Source organism: Mangifera indica, unplaced genomic scaffold, assembly GCF_011075055.1.
Source record: "Mangifera indica cultivar Alphonso unplaced genomic scaffold, CATAS_Mindica_2.1 Un_0005, whole genome shotgun sequence".
In the NCBI taxonomy this organism is placed as follows: domain Eukaryota; kingdom Viridiplantae; phylum Streptophyta; class Magnoliopsida; order Sapindales; family Anacardiaceae; genus Mangifera; species Mangifera indica.
The window spans coordinates 771,927-798,876 of NW_025401097.1; the positions used below are offsets into that span (position 1 = coordinate 771,927).

General features: G+C 33.0%; 3 protein-coding genes across 3 annotated transcripts; 1 reads left to right on the plus strand and 2 right to left on the minus strand.

The window, feature by feature from the left end:
* Positions 1-2,418: 2,418 nt before the first annotated feature.
* LOC123205418 (programmed cell death protein 2-like) lies at positions 2,419-5,952 on the plus strand. Its single transcript, XM_044622368.1, has 7 exons — positions 2,419-2,710; positions 2,806-2,889; positions 3,412-3,509; positions 3,605-3,903; positions 4,209-4,443; positions 5,180-5,384; positions 5,585-5,952. Exons 1-7 carry the CDS (start codon positions 2,618-2,620, stop codon positions 5,708-5,710), a joined length of 1,140 nt encoding a protein of 379 aa, XP_044478303.1. The 5' UTR covers positions 2,419-2,617; the 3' UTR covers positions 5,711-5,952.
* A 633-nt stretch (positions 5,953-6,585) lies between these two features.
* LOC123205429 (DNA-directed RNA polymerase II subunit 4-like) lies at positions 6,586-9,279 on the minus strand. Its single transcript, XM_044622378.1, has 6 exons — positions 9,119-9,279; positions 8,926-9,034; positions 8,283-8,360; positions 7,387-7,420; positions 7,228-7,296; positions 6,586-6,912 (listed from the first exon to the last, which is right to left on the minus strand). The coding sequence occupies exons 1-6, from the start codon at positions 9,165-9,167 to the stop codon at positions 6,835-6,837; spliced, it is 417 nt and encodes a 138-aa protein (XP_044478313.1). The 5' UTR covers positions 9,168-9,279; the 3' UTR covers positions 6,586-6,834.
* A 6,765-nt stretch (positions 9,280-16,044) lies between these two features.
* Positions 16,045-17,562, minus strand: LOC123205427 (alkane hydroxylase MAH1-like). The gene has a single exon (XM_044622376.1). It carries the CDS (start codon positions 17,560-17,562, stop codon positions 16,045-16,047), a length of 1,518 nt encoding a protein of 505 aa, XP_044478311.1.
* Between the last annotated feature and the right edge of the window lie 9,388 nt (positions 17,563-26,950).

The window sequence follows — 26,950 nt, forward strand, 5'->3', positions numbered from 1 at the left end:
TTTACTAATTTTTCTAACTCTTAGAGCCCCTTTTGATTTTACTATACACTTCAAACTTATCAAAGAAATTCAAAACAACAAAAAAGAATATACAATCATCAAATCAATGAAAATTTGAGTTAATGTTTATATAAATACTTGGATGTAACTAAATCTTTGATTGGGTTGAGCAAACTGGAGCCCTAATTATTCAACATGAAAAAATAAATTCTGATTGGAAACAAAATTTAGGTCTTAGACGACCCTAGACCAAAAAAAAAAAAAAAAGCCTAATAAATCATAAGGCTTGGGCTTGAACAATGGTTGTTTAAGCCTAAGGCTCGATAAAACCCAAAAAGTGTAGTGTTTATTAATTTATAAGAAGGTTATATTTAGGTAGTTTTGTTAGTTTGTTTCAAGTTTGAAACATAACAAATTTGAAATAAATTTAAATGTTATAATTGAAGTTTTTAATTTACCTATATATATATATGTATGTATTTATGTATGTATGTATGTATGTATGTATGGGATTACAAGGTTTTTCTAATTATATATATTTTAAATTGTTATATTTTAGGATTCAATTGTTTTATACATTAATCTGATGTCTGAAACTATTATTTTTTTTTCTTATTTTTGTCTTTCAATGGGGCTCAAAGAAGTTTAGATATAATCATAGTTTATGATTGTTTGAATTTAGTATTTTAAGAGCAATTCTAGATATACCCATTTTGAGTATATATATATATATATACACACTCTTATGTGTATTATTATTTGATTAAATAGTGTTTTATCTTTGATTTAAAATTATCCAATCATATGATGACACACATAAGTGTATACCTATTAATGTATATAAAGTGAATACACATATATTTATTGTATTTTTAATTTAATTACTTCAAGGATGTTTTTATATGTTTTTAAATTTACACAAATATTTTACAAATTTTTAAAATTGCAAGGTATGCCCAAAACAAACTAAAAGCTCCATTTAATTGAATGAATTGACCTGAATCAAAATTTTGTGAGTCAAATGGGTAAGCCCAAAGCCCAAACTTAATTTTGATTTTAGCTTGAGCATAAACAAGTTACACCCAATTCAACAGGTTTGATCGAGAGACTTAGACATAATAGACTTCCTTCCATGATTTTGAAATTATGTTATATAAGAGTATGAAAATGAGACTTTTTAAAATTTGTAGGCTTGGTTACAGCATTAGAATTTACACTATTTAGTATTTAAAGAGTTGGTTAATTTTCATACACCTCTATAATTTTGGTTATTTTTTGATGACCCTATAATTTACATAAATATTCAATTGATTGAAATGTGTAGACTTGCTTGCAGTAGTCTACTTTACATTTTCCTTTTAAATACTTAAAACGGCCCGTTTTGCCTAGCCTCCCTCAAGTCCTCACTCGCGTAGACCTGGCCACGGGCCGGTTTGGCCCGTGAACCGGACCAAAACCGGCTCGGATAAACCCGAAACCGGAACCGGCAGACCCAGAACCGGACTGAACCGAAACCGAAACCGTGGCTCTACGGTTCGGTTCCGGTTCACATAAATTGAAACCTTGGAACCGCCGGTTCACACCGGTTTATGAACCGGCGGTTTACTGTGATGAACTGAAAAAAAATTGAAATTTTTTGAAATTTTTTTGATTTTTTTTTTAATTTTATTTAAAAAGGCAACGGTTCCCTGTGCAGGGAACCGTTGCCTTTTGAAGGAAATTGCAGGGGACCAATCCCCTGCAATTTTCAGAGAAAATCAGGGGACTTGGTCCCCTGTAATTTCTCTGAATCTCAATTCACCCCCCTATTTTTAATTTTTTTTAAAAAAGTTTTTTCCTATATATATTCCTCCAAATTTCATTCTCTCAAATTTCAATCTTTCTACTCTCTCACTTAATCCTTCAAACTCTTATTCTCATTCTTTAAACTCTTAATACTCTCTCAATCTTTCAATTCAATCAAATTTTTTTAAATTTAATTAAATTCTTTCTTAATTTTTTATTAATTTCAATTTCAATTTTAATTTTTTTTATACAATTCATAATTAATTATAGAATTTATTTCTATAATTAATTTTATTTATTATTTATTTATTATCTTTTATAATTAATCATATAATTTATTTATATAATTAATTTTATTTATTGTAATTAAGTCCAAGCCTTTCTTTTAATTTTCAATTATTATAATTAATAATTTAAAAATTAAATCAAGATCATGTATTAGAATTGACTGTTCAATATCGGTTTCAAACCGAAACCGTCAGTTCCGAATCGGGGCCATGAACCGGAACCGGCGGTTCCGAACCGTGGACGAACCGTCCTGTTACGATTTCGGTTCAGAATCCTTATATTTTCGAACCGTAAACCGATAATTCCGAACCGAAACCGACGGTTCATGAACCGTGGCCAGGTCTACACCCGCACTCACTTGTTCTTGCACCATCTACTTTTTATCTCAACTCTACTGAAGCCTTAAAAAACCAGCCGTCGCCTTCTTCGGCGCAACCGCTTAATTCTGAAAACACTGAAAACAAAAACAAAACTATACTTATTAAATTCATTAATTTATCAAAAGAAATTTTCTTTTTCTCTTTTGAACAAATTTAATAACCGAATGAGTAAAGTTATCCTCGGCTTGCCCGGACCTTGGGCTGACGATAACCGTGAGCCCTCCGATCACTACACCTCAAAAATCGGCGGACTTCCTGTAAGTTGAACTTCTAATTCCCTTTTATATCCTTAAATTTTATTTTATTTTTCTCAATCGTAATCGTTTTTTTTAATTTTTTGAAATATTAACAGGACTGGCCCTTTGATACGGAGAGTTTAAACCGTAATTTGCTTCAGTGTGCTGCTTGTGGAAGTAAACTCTGTCTTGTTGCTCAGGTTTGAATTTAAATTTCGTTTTATTATTATTTTTTTTGAGATTTTATGATACTGGAGGTGCAATTCCTGCAACGTTACAAGAATTTCGTCGGAAAAAAAGTTGTTTTGTTAATTTTGTTACAAATTGTTTTTTCAGTGTTACTTAAAGTAAAATTTTATGTTTCAAGGAGTTTCGGTATTCAATTACCTAAAATACAAAAACATGAAATATTTGTTAGTAACATTTAGCCTCAAAATGTAACAAATATAATGTTGCTGGTTAGTGGCTTGTGCTTTACTAGTTTGATATGGCCATATACTGGAGAAACTTTAAGTTGCTTGTAGGGGGGGGGGGGGGGGGGGGGGGGGTTAGGGGGGGGGGGTGGGGTTGGGTGTGGTGTTGTAATTTTGCTTTGAACCATTGAATGTTTGAGCTGGCGGTAATGTAATATGACCTGAATGTTACTGAAAATACTTTTCTGGTAATGTTATTGGGATTTTGCATCCTGGTGGTTTTTTTGTGTTTTTTTCCTTTGGCTCCAGGTTTATGCTCCGATTGCAAGTGAGAGTTTCAGGGTTGAAGAGCGTGTTGTATTTGTTTTTGGATGTGTAAAGTTGAACTGTGGGAGCAGTCCCCTTAGGTTGTTATCAAGAATCTTTTTTTGATCTCTTTAAGCAGTGAGACAGGTGTGTGATTTTGTTGATCTTATGGTATTATTGGTGGTGATACATGCAGTTGGAGAGCTTTTCGTGTTCAGAAATTAGATGCTTCAATGGAACTATGTAGTGCCTCTGAAGAAGTGGTTCCTTTGAATATATCATCTGTTTCAGGTCTGAAAAAAAACTTGTGGGATAGTTTTGATGATGATGATGACGATGATGATGTGGATTTGGAGGAATTAGGTAGAGCACTGTCTGAAGCATCAAGCTTGGCTTCTCATTCCAAGAAACCTAATGTTAATCAGCATTCTAAGTCTATTGTGAAGCCTTCACCTTTGAGCCAACAGAAAAGAGTTGTAGATGTTGATTCACCAGGTATAATCATTTTGTGGAACTAATACCTGAGGATATTGTTGCCCTTCTTTTCGCATTTTGTTGTAACAGTTTTTATTAATCTGATTGAGTCTCTGTATCATCCATTGCGTCCATGCACTTTTGTGTGGGCAATTAGTCTTTTCTTGTTTGATGCAGATAAATTCTAATTCTGATTTGGTATGAGTTGCTGCATAATTATTGAAATTATTTGGATTTGGCTTCAGTTTATTGCATATAATTAAGTTTACATGTTCAAGCTATGGCTTTTCAATTAAGTGTTTTCTCAGTTGCATTTCTTTGTGCAGTTGTGCCCTGCTTTTACCTTTATAGTCAGGAAGTGCCATCATCGAAGGATGTTGCTTCTATATGTTCAAACTACTCTTCACTTTCCCTTAAGGAGAGACAAAGTGATGTTGATGATCAGGTACAAGAAGAAAGGTGGGAAGAGGAACGCTATGAATATGATAAAGCTTTGACTGTAGATAGGACATACCTAAAGTTCAAGAAACAGTTGGATGCTCACCCAGAACAATGTTTCAGGTATTGAGCTTCTGCCAACTCAGACCTTGAGAAGCATATGATTTTACCGGGCTTACAATATGTTTTATTAATTCATCATGGACCTGTGAAATTATTTCATGTATGGTGTCAGATATGAAGATGGCTATTGATTGAGGTGCTTTTTACACTAGCAAATTTTTGGAGACGCTTGGTTGTAGTAAGAAGCTTGATCATAATCTAGAAAAATCTGAAATGGATAGTTTCTACATGGTCACTAATTTAATGCAAGGCTAATTAAAGGCCATGGGAAGCTGCTATTTCTAATAAATTATTTTTTGGATGTTCATTAAAAAATTTGGAGTTTCCAATTATTGTGACCTATATATCTCTGATTGTGGTTCCCTTGTGGTTAAATTCAGTCTATTAGACCAGGTGAAAATAAATGAATCTTTAAATTATTCAAGTTTAAAAAATTCATGATGTTGGAAATCAAGTTTGATGTATTAAAATTCTCTGAATATGTGATACATCATTGAAAGTTTCCTATTTTTCAAATTCATTTGTATAACTTACATATTTTCAGTTACAATAGATATGTTTTCACAGCAATATCCATAGTTCTTTGTTAACTATCAACTTCTAATATTTTAATGTTTTTCGTTTTACCATGTTGTATTGTTAGCTTTGTTTCTGTTAGCCTTAGATATTCTCTCAGTTTTTGACCTTTTTTTTGGTTCCCTATTTTGGTGTGATTGTTTGATCTTTGTGTGCTCAGATATTCGTATGGCAGCAAGCCCCTTATGGCTACAACAGAGGAGGAAGACCCTGGAAGGTGCGGGCTCTGTGGAGGTTCAAGGCATTTTGAAATGCAGCTGATGTCCCCATTAATATATTTTCTACAAGAAGCTACTGATGATAGTCAAAAATATTCTTTGGAGAACTGGAATTGGATGACACTCATTGTGTATACTTGTTCTAAGGTGAGTTTTCAAGAATTCCAAATCTGAGCATCTTTTTCTCATGTTATGGCTTTCATTGTTTAAACTGCCATCCTATGACTGTCATCTTGACCTTTGGTTTCTGGTGATCACTTAAAATAAGCTTTTTATATTTTTCATTGAAGTTTCCAAAGTCAGGTACATCTATACGGTATTGTTTAACTTTTATTGTTCACTTGCAGAGCTGTTCCAACTCAGTGGATCGAGAAAAGTCCAACAATGGGGGCTGGATTGTGACAGAGGAGGCTGTTGTAGTACAATTTGAGAAATCCTTAAATCAATCTGCTCAGCTTAACTATTTCTCGTGATTTTTTCAGCTCACTTAATAGAGCCCAAGAAATTCAGAAGAGTTGAATTGCTCTGATATTGGTTTTATTTCTAAACTGTGTTTGTATCAGGAAAATGGATATATAGTGAAACAATATTCTGTGAATGGTGAGTCAGATGTGTAATTACAGGCATGGCTCTCAACAAAATGTGGGATTTCTTTTGGTTTGATTTTAAGATGGATTTCTAATAATGGTGGGAATTTGATGATGATTTATCTCCAGATGTTATAAAGTGTTTGTCATTTACCAAAAATACAATGTCTACTTAGTGGCAATCAATGTTTTTAAAATTGGATTGGGCTAACTGATTTGACCAATTAAATTGTAAATTAACCTATGATTTAGTCTTGTTTATATATAAATATTGACTTTTAAAATTTGATTAAATTTGGTAAATTTATTGCACTAAAAAAATTATTTAAAATTAACAAAATTAGGTTTATATAATTCAACACAATTTGTCTTATTAAAACTTAAAAATGAACTTTTGTAAGATTTTAATTGACTTAATAATAAAATTTATAATTAATTTTTTTTCTATATTAATGTAATGGAATGTCAATAATTTAATTAATATATTTGAAATCACATTTTATATGTTTTATATTAAAGAATGTAGTAATATTTAATACCATTCAGAAAATATATAATAATTTAATAATAAATTAAATTGGTTAATTGTCTATTTAAATTGGTCAAACTGTAAGCTAGTAGGATACCTGGTTTGACGACTGATCTGATTTTAAATACATTGCTTACAATATTATTACAGCTCTCTTAGGCCAGCTCAACATATATACGAAAGAACCCCAAAGTTTTATTCAGTAGGTTACATGCATTAGCAGGAATGAAGGTTTAAAGCAATAATTCTCTAAAATTTTATTCAGAATAATTTAATTCCATTGCCACCATCACTGGATGACACGTTTAATCAAGGGGAATGAATACAGACTTGAGATTCCATTATCATTTAGTAAGATATACAGATTCATAAAATAAAAGTAGAGGAAAACCATAACAATGTTGATCTATGGCGATATAGCAAGCTGTATTCTAACATTACAACAATAATAACTCAGGGAGGCCTCAAATGTCTCAGAAAGCTACTCAAACTTCTTGATTAGTGACAGGTCATTCACCATTTTCTCAATTGCCTCATCATCGTGAGCACGCCCTTTGGTCTGGAAACATAAGTGATGCTTAGGTAGAGGGTAATGCATTAATAAACTCCATAGACGAATTGGAGAGTCAAAAGCTAGCATTTGGCTAATGGGACATTTTTTGAAGAGAGACCAAAAAAAAAAAAAAGGGCATGAAATCATAGAAAATTCTTTCTCATCATTAGATGGTACCATTTAAAGAAGGTACACCACCTTTATTGCTTTTTTCATTTGTACTTAATATAATTTCCTCTCCGAATAAAAAATAAAACGAATGGAGGGGATGTGACATGCTAGAATGATGAAAGAAATGAGCAGTCTGTGATCAAAGTATACCTTGATAGAAGGTACCATAGCGATGGCTTCCTCCACAGTTTCAGGACACAGGTTGCCAAGCACACATAGCTGCAAAAACAAGCGTAAATCACAAATTTGGAGGTATAAAACGTAAGATGAAAAAACAAATCCTAGTTTACAAATTTAGAGGCACTTTACCTCGAATTCAGCCAACTGGTATCTACTCAGGATTCTGAAAACCATTTAAGATCAACATTGTTGATTGGAAGATGCAAATGATTCAAGAAGAAAATTAAACAAAACCTGTCATCACTTAATTAACAGAAAACACCTTTCCTCCATAAAGGAATTACCTTAGTACTTTTTCAGAACTCCACAAATTAAATGATACGTTGGCAGTATTGTTAATTGAACAGTGAATCAATTCATAAAAATAAGTAAGCTCTTCAAATTTAACATGCATGGTCAAATGAAGCAGAACAATTTAAAAACAGAAAAGGGAAGGTAAACTATCTCAGCCATTCACTAAAAATTCGAGTGATTAACTCCATAATTGCTTTTGCAAGTCATTGTGGTCAGATCAGTGATGTTAAAAATCAAAAGGAGGGAAGAAACCTTCCTTAAGCAAGGCGACTGGTCTATCAAAGTTAGAAGAGATGTATAAGAGTGGTCTGAAAAGAATTGTAAGAGATTTGGTTCTTAAACAACCCAAATTTGAGAAAAACTGAACATCTCACATGTTAGCAATTTCAGCAAAAAACATTCCATATCCCAAACAAGGGCTGAAAGTAAGTGGGAAAGAACATTCCATTTTCCAAACAGCAAAAAAATTTCATCATATTAACTTCTCAAATATGGGAAGGAACCAAGAAAGTCGTGCCACCAACCTCAAACTAAAATAACAATCTTGGTCAACTGAGTCAGAGCTTAAAGATTCTCTTTTATCAATGTTATTAGAGAAGCAACATAGTTCATCAATCTTCTTTATCATGAACATTCACGAATTGGTATGTGTGTATGAAACATGCTTGCATAAACTTAAGCAGGAGCCCATAATAAATTAAACATGTATCATTCATCAACTTGAAGGATACTCTCTTACTTGTCTGACAGCATCAGGATTCTTATATCGACTGAAGCGCTTCACATACTGCAGTGATTTCTCAAACACCCTGAAAAATTATTACAAAGAGAATCTTGTTATTAAAATAAATTAGAATCTCTGACTACCGCATTTGATGACAAAAGTCACAAGTCTCACAATCTTTAATGATTCCCCGGCAGCATTATCTAAGAAAAACCAGGAAAACCAAAGAGAACCTGAGAAACTTCAATGCATGCAAATTCCTTAAGATCAACCCTTAATTATTAATCTATGTATTTTTAATAACCTACAAGTTTTTGAAACTGCCAAAACAAACTTACTATCAAAATCGCCCTTTGCTGAACCCTAATTAAACATTCCTTTTACATAATATTCATAATGTAGATTTCAATCAAGAAGGCTGCAACTCAAATTACATTTTATCTTTATAAAACAAAAGAAACCCATCAATCCTAGGATAATTTTTCTTCTATTAACATAATCTTTAACCCATCCTAAGAAATAAAAAAAAATCTGATTTCGACACCAAATTTCAAGACAAAATTAAATTGTAAATATCCCAAATAGCCCATTTAAATCACAAACAAATGGAATAAAAATAAATAATATATAATAAACGATGAGATACTAACTGGGAGACTTGATTCATGGGATCATCAGACGTCTGCTGAAGCTGCTCATACTTGTGTTCAAGAATCAAAGCAACTTCACAATTCATCAAACACTTGGCCCTCAAAAATTCTGATTAAACAAATAATAAAAGAGAAAACATCACAATTTTTTCCCCAACATTTCTAACAGAGCTATAGAAGTAAAAATATTTACCCTCTCCGATCTTAAGCTCGGCCGCATTCTCTTCTTCTTCCCCAGACATCTTTAGAATCTGGGTCTGGCTAGCTAGGGTCTGCTTTTTTCCTTTTAAATGGTTCCAGAGACAGTGAACAGAGAGAGTTCGATCCAAATTGGTCACATTTTCTGTTAGTTTTCAGTTATTAATAGGTAGACGATTTTAGGTACCTCCTTAAACCTTTTATTTTTACAAAATAAACCCCTTAATATTTTTCCAAAATATTTTATTTTTCTCACTCCCTTAAAGTTTAAAATATTTCACTTACACCCTAAGTATCTTACATGCACCCCTAAAACTTTAATTGTACATCTTCTTGCTAAACTTTTATGTCTGAATATAACAAATTTTAATTGGACGCTTCAACTTTAATAATTCGTACACCCAACTCAACTCTGAATTTTCATACGTATATTTTGCTTCACATTATTTATTTATTCATTAAATATATTGCATACATGTAAATTGTCTAGATGGCATAAATCTTTAGAAGATCGAATCATCAAAGTGTTCCTTACGTACCTGATGCCAATGGGGCAATGACATAGTATAAGAGACATGTTGAATGTTTGTAACAACCCTAGTCCAATAATCTGACCCATTGTCAAGATATTGTTCACTTTGGACACATAGTCCATCATGGGTTTGCTTCTGAGCTTTACAACCAAAAACACATCTTAACATTTAAGGAGCTCACAGACTATTTAACCACTCAAATTCTCCCACCACTAACCAATGTGGGATACATAGACAGACCTAGCATCTCTCCTGTGCATTGTCGATGTGGGATTCGTCTAAGGGTATCACATACACCCCCATTACAGGACTCAGCGTCCTCGTTGAGGTTTGCCCCACCATCGTTCAAGAGGACACATGAAGCTGCTCTGATACCATTTGTAACAACCTTGGTCCAATAACCCGGCCCACTGTCAAGATATTGTCCACTTTGGACACACAATCCATCATGGGTTTGCTTCTGGGTTTTGCAACCCAAAACGCGTCTTAACAGTTAAGAAGCTTACAGACTATTTAACCACTCAAATTCTTTCACCACTAACCAATGTGGGATACATAGACAGACCTAGCATCTCTCCCGTGTTTTGTCGATGTGGGATTCGCCTAAGGGTATCACAATGTCTTTGTTGACTATTATGAGATGATATTAGTGCAGGTAATTATGAAAAGTTATATCATTAGGGCAATAAAGTGGATTAGCAATTAGTGAACTATTTTTCGAACATTACTGGTTATGATGAATCACATGGATATTTAAAGTTTAGTAAATGATTTATCGTAAGATTGTAGTAATGTACCATTGATCCTTAAATTTGGGATGTCACAATTGAATTTGATACAAATGTATATGTTTCATATGGTGTCATGTACAAGGCTATTCATGTCATGTATAATAAGTCAGATTGGTCATATGTTTTTGGTATGCGGAAACCAGTGATAGTCAAAAAGGAATTGGTTGGCTCAAAATAATTTGATTTTGAGTTCCTAGATGAATGTCGATAAATATTAGAAACATAAATATCTAGCCAAAGTATATAGAAAGTCACACAATAGGTTATTTGTGATAACATGTTTCGAATATATTAATTGATGATTTGATAAACTATTAAGGTTGGAGTTTTGACATACCATCAACCCGTCCTTAATTGAGATTCAATAATAGAGAGATTTTACTATATAACAAGTACAATCAGAAAAAAGGTTCTATAGAGTTTGTCCTTATTATGGGGTTAAAGACTACGGTACTATAACCTTTTTTTGGATATTTACTATAGTTGATGAGCTTTTAGACACATTTTTTGAAAAAATCGATTTTGACCTCATGGTTAGACCACAATGAACCTTAAAGGTTACAGACAAAAACTTGAGCGATTAGATAGCAAAATGAGAAAATTGATTATCCGATGATGACAAATACTTTCCAAGAGTAATAAAGTTATTTCATATGAAATTAACTATGAATGTAAATATAACATTTTGAGGTGTTGAAATATTAAATGAGATATTGTATCGGCCAAAGATATGAATAAGATTTATATCAAGAGTTTTTGAATAGTTATTACTTTGCATAAAGGGAATGTGAGCAATTTAGAAATTGTTATATAAAAGCCTTGTATTAAAAGACAAACATTATCTTGTTTAATACACAAATTTCATTTTGAACAAAATTCACTATCACAAAACCTCTCAAATTTGGCTTCTCTCTCTAGTTAGTTAGGGTGTGGTTTTTTTAAGAGGTCTTGTGGTTTCAAGACTCAACTTCATTTATACTAGAAGAATTAAACAAAAAATTAACTAAGAAATAAGTAATTTTTACACAAATTTCTTCTATTATATGCTTGTTTTTGTCATACAATCATACTGTGTATGTTATGAACATGCTTTGAAACTCTAGGGAGAAGTAGTTCAATGTGCATGTCACGTGATAAATAGGTTGCCTTCTTGACTAGGTAAAGAAAAATCTCCATTTGAAATTGTGTACAATGTAAAACCAAATGTGAACTATTTTAGCGTTTTTGGTTCTATTTGTTATGTTCATATCCCTAAAGCTAATCGAACCAACTTGATCCGAAAGTAAAGAAGTGTGTCTTTATTGGCTATGACCCATATAGGAAAGGATTGAGATGCATGGATCCAAAGACGAAAAAATTCATCACATCTAGAGATGTTGTATTTTATTAGGTGTCATTTTGGTTTTTTGCCCAAAATCTGATTGTTAAAAGTGCAGCTTATGATGATGATCAATGAAATTTGGAGTCATTCCTTCAAACTAATTCATAGACATCTTGTAATAATGATTCTACAAGAATTGATGAATCTTTAACCTTAGAATTGAATGCTTCAAGTTCAAAAGAAACTGGGCAAACAATCAAAAAATCACCAAGGAAGAAAAAAAAAAAAAAAACAACTGGATTACTTTAAAGATTATGAAGTACAACTCAATAACTACACTGTGACTTCATGCTTCTTTACTGAAACTTGTAATAAAGGAGAACCAACATGTTATGAGAAAGCTAAGGGTTATTGAGAATGGGAAACAACAATGTTAGAAGAAAATGAAGTATTAAAGAAAAATGAAACTTGGGAGTTTATGTCAAAACTAGAAAATTGTAAGTTAGTCACCTACAAATGGATTTATCGGCTAAAGAAGAAATCAGAGAGGACAATTGATAGACATAAAACTTGTCTAGTTACATGTGGTTTCTTTCAAAGTTATAGATTAGATTATGAAGAGACTTTCAGTCTAGTGGCAAAATTGGTAATTGTGAGAGTAATTTTTTCATTTACTACCTTTAAAGGCTGGAAGTTATGACGACTTGATGTAAAGAACACCATTAAAGGTTGGAAGTTATGAGCTAGATCATGAAGTATTCATGGAACAACCCCAAGAATTATCCTCTGAGCAATTTCCCCACCATGTGTGTCAATTAAAGAAGGTGTTATATGGTCTTAAACAAGCACCACGTGCCTGGTATGGTAAAGATGCTCAATACTTTATCTTTTGTGGATTTAAAGTTTCTAATTCAGATTCTAATTTATTTGTAAAATTAGAATCAAAGATGCATTTGCTGGTTTTATTGTATGTAGATGACATGATAATTATATAAGATAATGAAGCTGAAATTTCTTAGTTGCAGTTTAATTTGTCCATTCGGTTTGAAATGAAAGATTTGGGTGAGGTTGGATGTTTTCTTGGCCTAGAAGTGGAGAAATTAGATCAGAGATTTTTTATATCTCAAAGAAGTTATGCTTAGAGCCTTTTGGAGTGTTTTGGCATGGGTGAGTCAAAAGAAATGAGTACTCCTATGGAGCCTTATCTCAAGTTGAAGAAAGAGGAAGGTAATTTGTTAAAGGATGCAAAAAGATTTTGACAACTTGTTGGTAGTTTAATTTATCTAACTATCACAAGACCAGATATTGCATAATCAGTTGATATTATCTCTTAATTTATGCAAAGTCCAAGAACTCCTCATTTAGATGCTGCAAAAAGAATTTTATGTTATGTAAAAAGTTCTCTTGCATATGGTCTTATGTACATGAAAGACAATAATTTCTTGTTGAGAGGATTTATTGATGCAGATTGGGTAGGTGATGCAATTGATCATTATTTAACTTTAGGGTATTGTTTCAATACTGGTTTAACTATTGTTTCATGGTGCAACAAGAAACAATCTATTGTTGCTTTGTCTAGCACTGAAGCCGAATACATGGCAATAACAATGGCTACCCAAGAATGCATTTGGTTAACGTGTTTGATGAATAATATTTTTTGTAAAGTTGATTATGTGATGCAGATTTATTGTAACAATGAAAGTGCAATTAGACTTGCTTCAAATCCAATCTTTCATGGGCGAAAAAAACATATTGAAGTTCAACACCACTTTGTTCTAGAAAAAGTATTGAACCAAGAAATTGAGTTGAAAGAGGTTCTTACCAATGATCAAATTACAAACATATTTACAAAGGCTTTACCAAAGGTTAAATTTGAAAATTTCAGAGCTAGTCTTGGAGTTATTGATCATAAGTTTGCACTAATGGGGAGTATTATAAATTAGTGCAACTTACATGCTGATATTATTTTCTATTAATAAGTATTTTTATGTTTTTATTATTTTGGGTCATGACCAATTCAAAAGTGAGATTTAAATAAAAAAGTAATTTACTCTATAGTGCAAGTAGTGGGAGCCTATTTAAGGATAATTTTATGCAGTAATGAGAGTCTATTTAGGGATAATTTTATATGGTAGTTGGAATTTGTTTATGCAATAGTGGAAGTTTATTCAAGGAGAATTTTATGCATGAATGGAGAGTCTGTTAATTGTAGAGTGTATAAATTAGAAACAATTTATATATTTTAAATTCATTCATGAATAAAAAATCAGTAGTTTATTCTCCAAACATAGTTATCTTCATAAATCAATTCCTACCATTTCTTTGTCATATTGTGGAGTCAACTGGGTTGTACGTGAAAATATTGAAGAAATAAGATTATGTTTTCCAGATGGGTTGATGTAAAACGCATATGGTATTTTTCTTGAAGTTTTGTAGCTATTATTGACATTTACATCACATTAATCTTTTGTTATTTTCTACATGGTAAACATATAAATTTCCCTAGAAAACTACCAAGTGCAGCCCGCAGGTGAAGATGAAAGATGATCATGGTACAGTAGACCTGGCCACGGGCCGGTTTGGCCAGTGAACCGGACCGAAACCAGCCCGGATAAACCCGGAACCGGAACCGGCAGACCCGGAACCGGAATGAACTGGAACCGAAACCGTGGCTCTACGGTTCGGTTCCGGTTCACATAAATTGGAACCGTGGAATTGCCGATTCACACCGGTTTATAAACCGATGATTTACTGTGCTGAACCGAAAAAAATTTGAAATTTTTTTGAAATTTTTTTGAATTTTATTTAAAAAGGCAACGGTTCCTGCGCAGGGAACCATTGCCTTTTGAAGGAAAAATTGCGGGGGACCAATCCCCTGCAATTTTCAGAGAAAATCAGGGGACTTGGTCCCCTGCAATTTCTCTGAATCTCAATTCACCCCTCCTATTTTTAATTTGTTTTAAAAAAGTTTTTTCCTATATATACTCCTCCAAATTCTATTCTCTGAAATTTCAATCTTTCTACTCTCTCACTCAATCCTTCAAACTCTCATTCTCATTCTTTAAACTCTTAATATTTTCTCAATCTTTCAATTCAATCAAATTTTCTTAAATTTAATTAAATTCTTTCTTAATTTTTTATTAATTTCAATTTCAATTTTAATTTTTTTTATATAATTCATAATTAATTATAGAATTTATTTCTATAATTAAATTTATTTATTATCTTTTATAATTAATCATATAATTATTTATATAATTAATTTTATTTATTGTAATTAAGTCCAAGCCTTTCTTTTAATTTTCAATTATTGTAATTAATAATTTAAAAATTAAATCAAGATCATGTATTAGAATTGATTGTTCAATATCGGTTTCGAACCGAAACCATCGGTTCCGAACCGGGGCCATGAACCAGAACCGGCGGTTCCGAACCGTGGACGAATCGTCCTGTTATGGTTTCGGTTTAGGGTCCTTATATTTTCGAACCGTGAACCGGTGGTTCCGAACCGAAACCGGCGGTTCATGAACCGTGGTACAGTATTTTATCATGTTAGATAGAACAGCAAGTTAAGCAAAATGATAAATTTGGAATAGCAAATAAATAGTTAATCAAAGATTTGGAGGTGTTTCTGTATTGTGTTGGTATTTTCCTTTTGCCTTGTTGAAGAAGTATAAGAGAATATGCTACTGGTAAATCTAAGCAAGATGCACATGAGATGAGGATGATGGTTTTTCTTTGAAAAAAAAGGGTATTTGGTCAATACATGAAAAAAATAGTAAATCAATACTTTATAATCAAATTATCCGAAAACATTAACTGAATTAGACGACGGATAGATATTTTGATTCTTCAAAATTAACTGATGAGATTTTGTTAATTGAGTAAACCTTGGTGGGATTAAGTCTTTTGGCCCTACTAGTAAGATATAAACTAAGACCACATCAATTGAAAATTTTGACTCAAATGTAGACATAATTTTTTTAATTAGTTTTTTGAAACATTCTAATCAATGGTTCTGGAATGAATTAAACGATATTTGCTATGCCAGTTTAACAATTTAATTATGAACTGTTAAATATGATTATGTGGAGAATTATAGATTTTGAAGTAGGCTAAAATTAAATAAAAATATGGAGTTACACGTATATACCAGTTATAATTTAAAAAAAATAAAAATTATAATAAAGTATTGATAAATCTGTAATCATATTGATTAATATTTAATTAATCTTTTACACTTTTTAGTTGTTTCGAAATAACTTTTGATCTATTCTCAGTACGATTTCCTATTAATCTTAACCATTAATCCATGTTTCATGCGTAAACTGATACTGAGACTAGGAATCACAGGCGGATTTTCTAGCACTTGAATATCATAGTTATATATTATAGCTGCTGCAATGGCTTTCATTATAACAAAAGCAATTTCTTTGCCCAGACACATTCTTGGCCTCGTACTGAAGGCAAAAAACTTGTGCGATGGCTCATGCTTAATCCCTCCATCGTCTGTTATCCATCTCTCCGGCTTGAATTCATAGCAGTCTTCGCCCCACACCGTCTCCATTCTCCCCATTGCATACGCACAAATTATCACAAATGTCTTCTCGTTCACTCTATGCCCGCTTGGAAGCTGGTCTTGCTGTGTTGGCGTCCTGGTTTCATAAGGAATCGAGGGGAACAGCCTCAGGGATTCGCATAAAGCTGCATGCAGATAAACAAGGTTGCTCAGCTCATCGAAATTGAACAAACGAGGACGATCCTCATCGCCCTTGTTGGCGTCTTTTGGCGTTGCATTGAGTTTAATTTCTTCTCTGATTTTGCTGATAGCTTTCGGGTTCTGTGAGACCAACCAGAAGAACCAAGTAAGTGCAGTACTTGTTGTGTCTTCGCCGGCGAAAATGATGCTGATTACGTTGTCTCTCATGATCTCCTCATCATTATCTCTAGGTAGAACGATAGCATTTCGGTTCAGGTAAAGGTTCAGGACATTGAAACTCTCTTCATCTTTTCTGGGTTCATCTTGTTTAACCAGAAGATTCTGGTAAAACTCATTAATAACCCTCCACCCATCTCTGTATTTTCTTTCTTTGCCAATTCTCAACCATCTTTGCAACTTCCACAGCGTTTCCGGTACAAAATGCCTGAAAAATATCGCTTCACCCGCATCAGCAAACGCCTTTGAAAATGGAATTTCCGGCATTCCAATAGAAAGAGATTTCGGGTTACATCCGGTGGCGATAATCGTCGCATAATCAAATGCATACCTCTTCAACAAATCCTGCAAATCCACTTGTAAATTATTTTTACAGGCGTATTCCAAAACAGGGATGACTCCCTTCTCAATAATTTCCGGGACGATTTTTGCAGTGAGCTGATGAAATTTCGTGTGAGTAAAGAATCCACGGGCAGCTTTTCTCTGTAGCGTCCATTCTTCAAAATCAGAATTGAAAAGGCCACGGCCAAAAACGTCGAATCGCTTTCGCCATTCAGAACCTTTGGGATATCTTGAGAAGTTTGTGGTGAGCATGTAGTGAACATTGGCAGGATCACTAGTGATTAAGATATTGTAAGGGGAGAGCCAGTAATTGATGAGAATTGTGCCCTTTCTAGTCCTCAAAATTTTACTGAGTTTGTCATGGAAGAGGTGGAAATCAAAAAGCACTTCAGGCAAAATTCCGAAGATGGGCAAGTGGCGGAGGACCAGCTTGTTTCTCTTTCTGTAAAAATTAATAACAAGAAAGAAAATAAAGACCAAGATCATGCATTGAAGGTAGGCTACAAGTAAAGGCATAGTTGTGAAGATTGTAAAGCAATTTTCTTCAATTGAAGTGTTAATGAAGTTACTTAGAAGAGATAATTTTATACTTATAATTACTAGTCATAGTAATTGTGTTTTGTGTGTTTTCAGCAGCAAAAACAGCTGAAATGGAGTAACAATGACTGAAATTGCAGAAATGCGACCTAATATATGCAGTATACAAGTAGAAACCATGGAAAGGTGCAGATGAGGCTTTAGTTTTTAGAAGTAATAATTTTTTCTTATAATTGTTTGTAATAAAGGTGTTTGTGGGCCGGCCGGTCTGGCATGGTTCATTGGGCCCATGTGCTTGGGATGAGCCTTCTTGTTGGGCTAGTGTGACAAAAACACAAGACCTCTACACTTGTGTCCCCATGGCCCCTTAGCGGGCTAACCTATGTGTTTTTGCAGAACGATTCACTAATTATGATTTTTTAAATATTTTATAAAAAGTATAAATTTTAATATTTTTTTTGGGTCATACTAGGCTGGCCTACAAGCCTTATCTCACAGCTTGAGACACAACCCAATAAGCCTGTAGGCTTGACACCACTTTTTTTTGTGTCAGGGCAACATAGATAGTGCCAAATCATAACGACTCACAAATTAAGTAAAACTTTATCTCACTCCCAATGTTTTTAAAATCAAAATAGACATTGACCCAATGGAGAAGGCGGTCTGGTTCAACCGGTGGTTGGACCGATTGACTAGTGGTTGAACCATTTAACTATTTAAAAAATAATATTCAAAATAATTTTGTATAATTTATCATTAAATATATAATTTGAAATATTTTGGTATTAAAATAAAAAGCAATGCTACATGTATATCCTTTGAGTACACAAAAAAGGTATATAACGATATGTCATCATGTGATTGAGTGTTATTTTATTTTTAATTCAAAATTACCCAATCATATGATGATATATAATTTATATACTCATTTTATATAGTCGAAGTGTATATATATAGTTTTATTGTAAATTAAACTTTTTTTTGATAAATAATTAATTAAAGGGTTTCATAAGCGTGACAGAGACTCGAACATAGACTTTTCTTTAAAAGTTCTAATGAAATAAATTTAGTTTGATGCTATACATGTTCAAAATTGATAAATAAGGTCTTGAGTTCAATTAGTAATGAATCTAAATAAATTATTTTTTATGTTAATTGGGTCAAACTCGGTTTTTTTATTTTGTTTAATTAGATAGTTTAAATGGTTTAGTCTAGTCTAAAGTGGTTTAACTTTAAAAACTATTTTCGAGTGAATCAAAACTGTTTTGGTTAGTAAGTATCAATCTGTTTGATATGGTTTTCAAACCATGCATACTCTTATAAAATACAAGTATACTTAATCTGTCCAAAATTTTCTATAAGAATTTTTCTCCTTATCCTTAATAGGAAGTTATCTACACTTTCCCAATCTAGATAGGTCCAGTGTATATATTCACTTTTAGTTCAAATATTATAGGAATAAATATTTAGAATCTTACTTAAATAATGTATCTCCTGTATATCTTAAATTGAATGTAATTTTTCCACAATAGTCCTAAAAATGGACTATCTGCGAACGAAGATCCTGACAGAAAAACTAGAGATTAGACATAGTCAAGCTCATATTGTTCCTCGTATTCATTCTCTATAGAATACGTCTAAACTAATAATTACAGCCTGAATGTATGCTTTCTGACTGGTGGGATCACATTAAAAATCTTGTATCCCATTTTTTTATTCCTCGATTATTTCTTCTATATTTATATTATATAGAAGTAAACATCAAAGTCTATCCAGATTTTAATTGCTATCACCTTAGTTTAGTTTGCATCAAGGATATAAATCATGTATATTAGTTGATGATGAAAAATCACATTTACAAACTTGTACGGATATATTTGTTTCATTGTCTATATCATATTTTACAAATATAATTACTTTTTCGATATTTAATTAATTGTTATTATCATATGCTCAATTGTACTAGGTACTGTTCTAAATACCTATGTTGTATAATACTGCTCGATAGGAGTGTGTGTGGTTTGATTTGATATGGTTTAGGAAATTTTTTAAACCAAATAAAAAAAATCAGTTATCTTAAATTGAACCAAACCATTTTGTGTTTCAAACAAAATCAAATTGGACAAAAAAATTATAATTTTGTTTTGTTTAGATTACAATATAAGCCTCTAAAATTGAAAGTTTCAACACTATTAGTATAGGACTCAAAACACCCAAATATTCTTAAGCAAACTTTAAAAAATGATATGGTAATGAAAACAACATTGCTTGATATTCCATTTAAAACTTACAAACACATGCACGCGAGCGCGCGCACACACACACACATATTCTTAAGCAAGCTTAAAAAAATGATGTGGTAAGTAAACACACACATAGAGACAAATATTCTTGTGCAAGCTTCAACACACACACACAAAAAAGCAAGCTTCAAAAAATGCAATAAAACTATTTATATCAACTTTGGTGTATAAATGGGTACACGTTTAATGTGTGTCATTAAATAATTGATTGATTTTGAATTAAGGATAATGTGACATCCAATTATATGCTAATACATTATTTGTGTACTTAAAAGTGGGTACACATAATATCACTTCAAAAAACGATATGGTAATGAAACACATACACACACACACACACACAAAGAAAGTTTCAAAAAATGATATGATAATGAAACACACACACACCAAAGCAAGCTACAAAAAATGACATGGTGATGAAACACACACACAAAACACAATACACACACAAAAGCAAGCTTCAAAAAATGATATGATAATGAAACACACACACATGCGCGCACACACACAGAGATATTCTTAAGCAAGTTTCAAAAAATGATATGGTAATGACGCACACACATGCAGATATCCTTATGCAAGCTTTAACAAATGATACGGTAACAAATACAATATTGCTTGATAATCCATTTAAAAACTCTCTCACACACAAATGATATGGTAATGAAAACAACACTGCTTGATAATCCAATTAAAATTCACCAACTTTCAATTTAAATATTGAAAACAGTATAGCTTCAGATTCCATTTAAATCATCAAATGGACCTCAAATAGCTAGAACTACCAGATGAAATTTCAAATTTCACGTACGACATCATATAGTTCTAAATTACTCTAAAAAGGGTGGGTTATGTATACTATGGTGCATTGTTATTTTTGCACATATTTAAGGTCAATAATTAGATTGATATTATAATAGTTCATAAAGCTCCAGACCGTGCAGACAAGCCTCTTGTGACACCGAGTCTCCTAAGTTTTCTATTCCAGTTTTATGTAAATCTTCATACTTCTGTACTAATGTCGCATATCATTTAGTTCGTAGTTCTATACTTGTTGGAAATAATTAAACATGCCAGGATCAAATTCTGTGAAATTTGTAAATACAAATTTGCATACCTGTTTCAATTTTTGATGAAGCATCTTCGAATACCGCACGAGGTGTTGACGTTAGTCTATTTCCACGACTCCATTTGCTTACATACTGATTTCCATTTGGGAGACAGGATCTGTGCATTGAATTTTTGGGAGAAAAGAAGGGAGAAAATTCTGCTTCCTTTTAATAATAATGTTATATCTATTGAGAAGATAGTTTGAACAATTTATATATGTCCAACTGCCCTCCAACTCCTTCTCATAACTGCCCATGGTAGTTATATTAAACCGGATCGGGTTGACCCGTCATGGGTGGACCTGTATCCAATATCTCCCACTCACACATGACGAAAGATCCGAATCAAATACTTAGCCACAAAAATCCCAAATAGCAGTACGTTTCATACTTGCAAATGTGTCGTGTGACCTCGCAAGCAACCTGCAATTGGGAGCTAAATACTATGCATTTGTTAGGAATAGCATAGTCGTTTCAATCCGAACAAAAAAAAATAAAGCGTTAGACTCGTAGCACCCCATACTTACTTGATAACACTAGCTCCCTTTAATCCTTCATTTATCATTGTGTTATTTTCTTATGTATCCATGATCAAGTCCAATCTCCATATGAGTGACACGATCGGCCGGCCAATGGACACACATAACATGTAAGTCTTCCTCTTCTACTCTAAATTATCAATTTAAACTTAGCTGCTTTTCTAGTCATGTTCCATAGACCGAATCATGCGTGGCCATAGGTTCCAAGCTAATATAGCAACACTAAGAGTAAATATCAAACAACAGTAAAGAGTCAAAGGGTACCAACATGAGGTAATCCTCAAAAAGTCTCACATAGTGAGGAAGAAGGGATTCATCCTCTCATTACTTTAATTGGTCATCTTACTTATGCACACATAGTATGACTCATGTGCTACAGTGTGTATTTTCTCAAATGTCATCCACAATACTGTACAGATATTAGTTTAGTCACTACACCCAACGTCTAACCTGAGTTCTTAATCATCTTCACACTTCCAAGTATTTATCTATATTAAGAACTCACATCTGTCATTCACAAGTTATTTGGACGTGGGGAATCCAAATTGGTCATTTTTCAAATGTATCTATTTATGACCTCATCTTGATCAATCTTTAAGGTAACATTTTTATTTCAATAAATCTTTTCTTGAGAAATTTGTCTCCCATTGGTATGCTTTCTCAACATCACATTTCTAAAAAATAATGTCTAATCTTTGCTTGCTCTCTCAGTACCAAAGGCGATTGCACGTGTGAGTGAGCCAATCTCTAAGTTGTGTGACATTACAATCTTGTTGAGCTAAAAACGATGTGTATACAGTGAAAACCTAAGAATTTCAGGACGTAAGTTTAAAACATAAAATGAACTTAAATTCATGGTTTTCGACGTTGTGTCATTAGTACAATATATAAGCTCAACATTTATCAATCATAGTCTACGCAATCCAAAAAATTTAACATGTGCAAGATATACTTTTCTTGGAAGAATCTCGGTCAAAGGATCAGTGACTATACAATGCGTAGAATTATATTGTATGTTCATTTTCCTCTTAGAAATTGAGTGTCTTATTATGTTGTGTCTAGTGTCGATACGTTTGGTTATCTTATAAAAAATTCAGGATCTTTCATTTCAACAGACAACCATTGCTCCGACAATATTGTTCTGTTTACTCAGATTCACGAAGAATCTTCTCAACCAAACATTTCTTGCACATTTACTAAACAGACTATATACTAGGCTTCCGATATGGATACGACTACGCATCTTTGTTTCTTATCACTCCAAGATATGGGCCCTTTTGGAGTAAGAAAACTTAGCGGTAATTTAATTTGCGTTGGTTAAAAACACTTCCCCAACTGGCATTTCAATAACCAATCAAACCCAAGTTCGATCTTTAATCACATAATCAATCATCCACAGAGCCTTAAAAATATCAAAATTCTACATACAACCTTTCAGTGCTCTTTTCAACATTTACTTATATCGACTAACTAGCCCAATCAAAAATAAATATCTGGGCATGTATGCACCATAGCATACATTATACATCTTATGACATCTGAATAGGTAACTTTTGACATTTCTCTGCTTCTATCTTAAGTTTTGGGACATATCTCTTTTGGCTCAATAATTCATCATTTGACACAGGAATATTAACGGGTTCACAGTATACCATATTGGATTGTTCTAGAATCTTTTGAATATTATGCTCTTATGACAGAGTCAAAAGTTTCTTTGAACAATTCCTCTAGATTTAAATTCATAATATATAATCTGTTTTCCCGCATCCTGCAAGTCAAAAGTATAGACAACCATCCTTTTATGATTATCACTTATTTCAAATCATTTCTAGCTATTTATGCATTATCATATATATTGATAGAATTACAAATTTGTCGTCAGACTTTGTCACATAGACATGATGGTCTTGATTAATCATTTCAAAGTTCAAATACCAGTATCTAGATGACAGTTTTAGGTCATTCAATATGTGATACCCCTAGGCGAATCCCACGTCGACAAAGCACGGGAGAGATGCTGGGTTTGTGTGTGCTCTGTCTATGGATCCCACATTGGTTAGTGGTGGGAGAATTGGATTGGTTAAATAGCCTGTGAGCTCCTTAACTGTTAAGACGCGTTTTGGGTTGCAAAGCCCAGAAGCAAACCCATGATGGACTGTGTGTCCAAAGTGGACAATATCTTAACAGTGGGCCGGGTTATTGGACCTGGGGTGTTACAAATGGTATCAGAGCAACTCCACATGTCCTCTTGAACGATGGTGGGGCAAACCTCAGCGAGGACACTGAGTCCCGTAAGGGGGGGTGTATGTGATACCCCTAGGCGAATCCCATATCGACAAAGCACGGGAGAGATGCTAGGTCTGTGTGTGCTCTGTCTATGGATCCCACATTGGTTAGTAATGGGAGAATTGGATTGGTTAAATAGCCTATGAGCTCCTTAACTGTTAAGACGCGTTTTGGGTTGCAAAGCCCAGAAGCAAACCCATGATGGACTGTGTGTCCAAAGTGGACAATATCTTAACAGTGGGCCGGGTTATTGGACCTGGGGTGTTACACAATGTCTTTAAAGCTTGCACACTCTGCGCTTCAGACCTATAACAACAAGATCTATATCTCATTTCATGCAGATTTCTTTGTCATCTTTTCCACTAAGGAAAATTGTCTTGACATTCATCTGGTGTAATTCTAAATTCAAATGTGTTATTATAACTAGAATCAAATATATTGAAGTAAATCTCATAAATGACGAAACTATCTTTCTACACAATCTATACCTTCTCAGTGGGTATAGTTTTTCACTATTAAACGAAATTGTATCTATTTATTAAGCCATCCGCCTTACGACTAATTCAGGAAATTCATTCATTCTCAATGAATTTTCGATTTGGCGATAAGTCAACCAAAACCTAGAATTGGTTTGTTTTCTTTGTTATTCCATCTCTTCATCCAATGCATTTCAAAATTTTCCTATCAAAGGATGAGACATTTATTTCAGGTTCTTCATCATCTTGGGGAGTGGTTATGAAAATCTTGTTTTCACTTTAAAAAACGTCACTTGAATACTTTGGGGAGTTTATTTGCATTTGCTTCCATTATTTAGAACAAGTATAAGTCTTACATCTTAGGACTCAACTAATGGTCGTTAAGATATACCCATGCTCATTCTTTTCTCATCTCATTCAGATGAAACCTTTTTTCAACATCATCCCAATTAAGAAAAATATCCTCCATGAATGTAGTATCTCTAATACAAGTTCAGTTAATCTTCCAACAAAATCCTCCCTAATGAACATATACCCTTTGGAGTGCTCAGCATATCTGATAAAGATACATTCATTTCTTCTCAGTCTCAATTATTCAAACTTATGGGAAAAGTTATGGATAGATATTGCTAACCACTAAGATTGCAATCAATTAACTCATATTTTCTACCAGACCATAACTCATAGGAAGTGAAAACAACTGGATTAGTAGGAAATCGGTTAAGTTCTCAAGCAGCAATAAATATCATATCATCACAAAGTGACTTGACATTTTGCTTGCGCTTTCATTGACTTAACCATTTCCAATAGAGTTCAATTACTCTTCTTCACTACATTGGTTGTTGCGAAGTTTTGGAATTACTATTTACCATACTATTTCTTTCATTACTCAGTTCCTTGAACTTTTGGAACAAATGCTCAAGATCTCGATGAGTTCATAAAACTCTTATCTATTTTGTCTAATTGATTCTTAACCTCAATTATATATAGTGTCTAAAGTAGTCTACTACTTTTGACTTATGGGAGATCAAGTAGATAAGACCAAATTGAGCATTGTTATCATCATTAGTAATGAAACATGAGATACATTCTCAAACTTTACATTCATAGGAAAATATATACCTAAGTATATAGATTGTAAAAGAAGTCAAACTCTTATAGCTTTGTCAAATGGTTTTCTAGAAGTTTTTCCAACTAGGCAATGCTTACATATTGACAATTCTATTTATGTGAAAGTTCCTAATAACTTTCATAGGTCAATTTATTCAACCCATCTTGGCCAACATGCCCTAATGTAACATGCCATATATTTGCATTCATTTCCATACACATAGGAGAAACAGATAATGAAAAACTTAACATTATAAAAAATGTAAGGTGACAAACACCATATAACCATTCAACCAACAAACCAACTCTATAGAAATCAATTCTATCACATTTTAATAAAACACCCAGAGAAATTCAAATTATATCCTAGTTTAAGAAGAACAAGTACTTTGACCAAGATTTGTTAAATATTTGGAGCATATTGGATTTCGTGTAGGTATAGGATTCGATCATCTGCAAAACTTATTTGCTTGTGTCTATTCCTCTTACTGCAACTTTTGTGTTGTTGCCTACATATATCCAATTCACTTTATTCAGAATTCGATAAAAATCTACTAAAGATCTTTTATCATGAACTATTTGGTCAGTGGCTTCTGAGTCCATAATCCACGTAGGATAATACTTAGTTAATATCATAGTACTACAGAACAAAGTTTCATCACTTTATGTTGCATAAGACTATTATTTTCAGTTCCGTTCATTCACAGGTGATATAATTCTTGTTGTTTCTATTGTAACTACTCATCTTGTTTTCGTCTCTACTTTTAGTACTTTTGCCACTCTTCTCATTTCGATTCCTTGTTCTTATTCTTTGAGCATTAAACTATCTCTTTCCTGTATATAGTTATTGAGCCACTCACTTTTAAAACTTGATTTTGTAACGTATGCATGAGTACTAAATTCAGCTGCCTCAAGGGCGTTTGTCCTCCAATTTTATATGGCTAGAACAACTAACAAAAGTCCTTCTTTCCTCATTGTGGGTCATATGTACCTTTATACGCTTTCATTATCGAGAAGAGATCGTTTTTCTAAATGAACCTACTATTCATGTATCAGGTTACACATAACTGACTTTAGTTTTATAATCAGATTTGACATTCAATCAAATTCAATAATCAACTATCTTTATTTGGGGACTACAGTTCCTTTAACCTTTTTCAATTAAAACCATACTTATGGGATATGCAGTTGAACATTAATGGTACTTACATACCAGATCGATAATCATGAAACTAATTAAGATATCACACGAAGTGAGTCTTACTTCTTACATACGTGATGTACGTCCACAACACATTTGTGTAAGACATTGATTGGGTTTCTATCCCTTAGTCAGCCACAACTCTATCTTAACTTGATTCACGGCCTCCAAAGCCTTTTGCTCATCTAAGATATTGTGCATTTCAAATGCCACACGTTGTAATTCTCTTTATTCAGTATCATTCTTATTCAAATCAGCCATCATTTTCTAAGATGTTATGGTTAACTAGATCACAGAAACTATCTATCAGACACAATGCTATCAATGCAATCAAAATACACAT

Coding starts and splice junctions, on each gene's coding strand:
- LOC123205429 (XM_044622378.1), bottom strand. CDS start 9,167: ATGTCTGGGGAAGAAGAAGAGAATGCGGCCGAGCTTAAGATCGGAGAG. Junction 9,035..9,118: donor CGAGCTTAAGATCGGAGAGG/GTAAATATTTTT, acceptor TTGTTTAATCAG/AATTTTTGAGGGCCAAGTGT. Junction 6,913..7,227: donor CTATGGTACCTTCTATCAAG/GTATACTTTGAT, acceptor TTATGTTTCCAG/ACCAAAGGGCGTGCTCACGA.
- LOC123205427 (XM_044622376.1), bottom strand. CDS start 17,562: ATGCCTTTACTTGTAGCCTACCTTCAATGCATGATCTTGGTCTTTATT.
- LOC123205418 (XM_044622368.1), top strand. CDS start 2,618: ATGAGTAAAGTTATCCTCGGCTTGCCCGGACCTTGGGCTGACGATAAC. Junction 3,904..4,208: donor TGTAGATGTTGATTCACCAG/GTATAATCATTT, acceptor TTCTTTGTGCAG/TTGTGCCCTGCTTTTACCTT. Junction 4,444..5,179: donor CACCCAGAACAATGTTTCAG/GTATTGAGCTTC, acceptor TTGTGTGCTCAG/ATATTCGTATGGCAGCAAGC.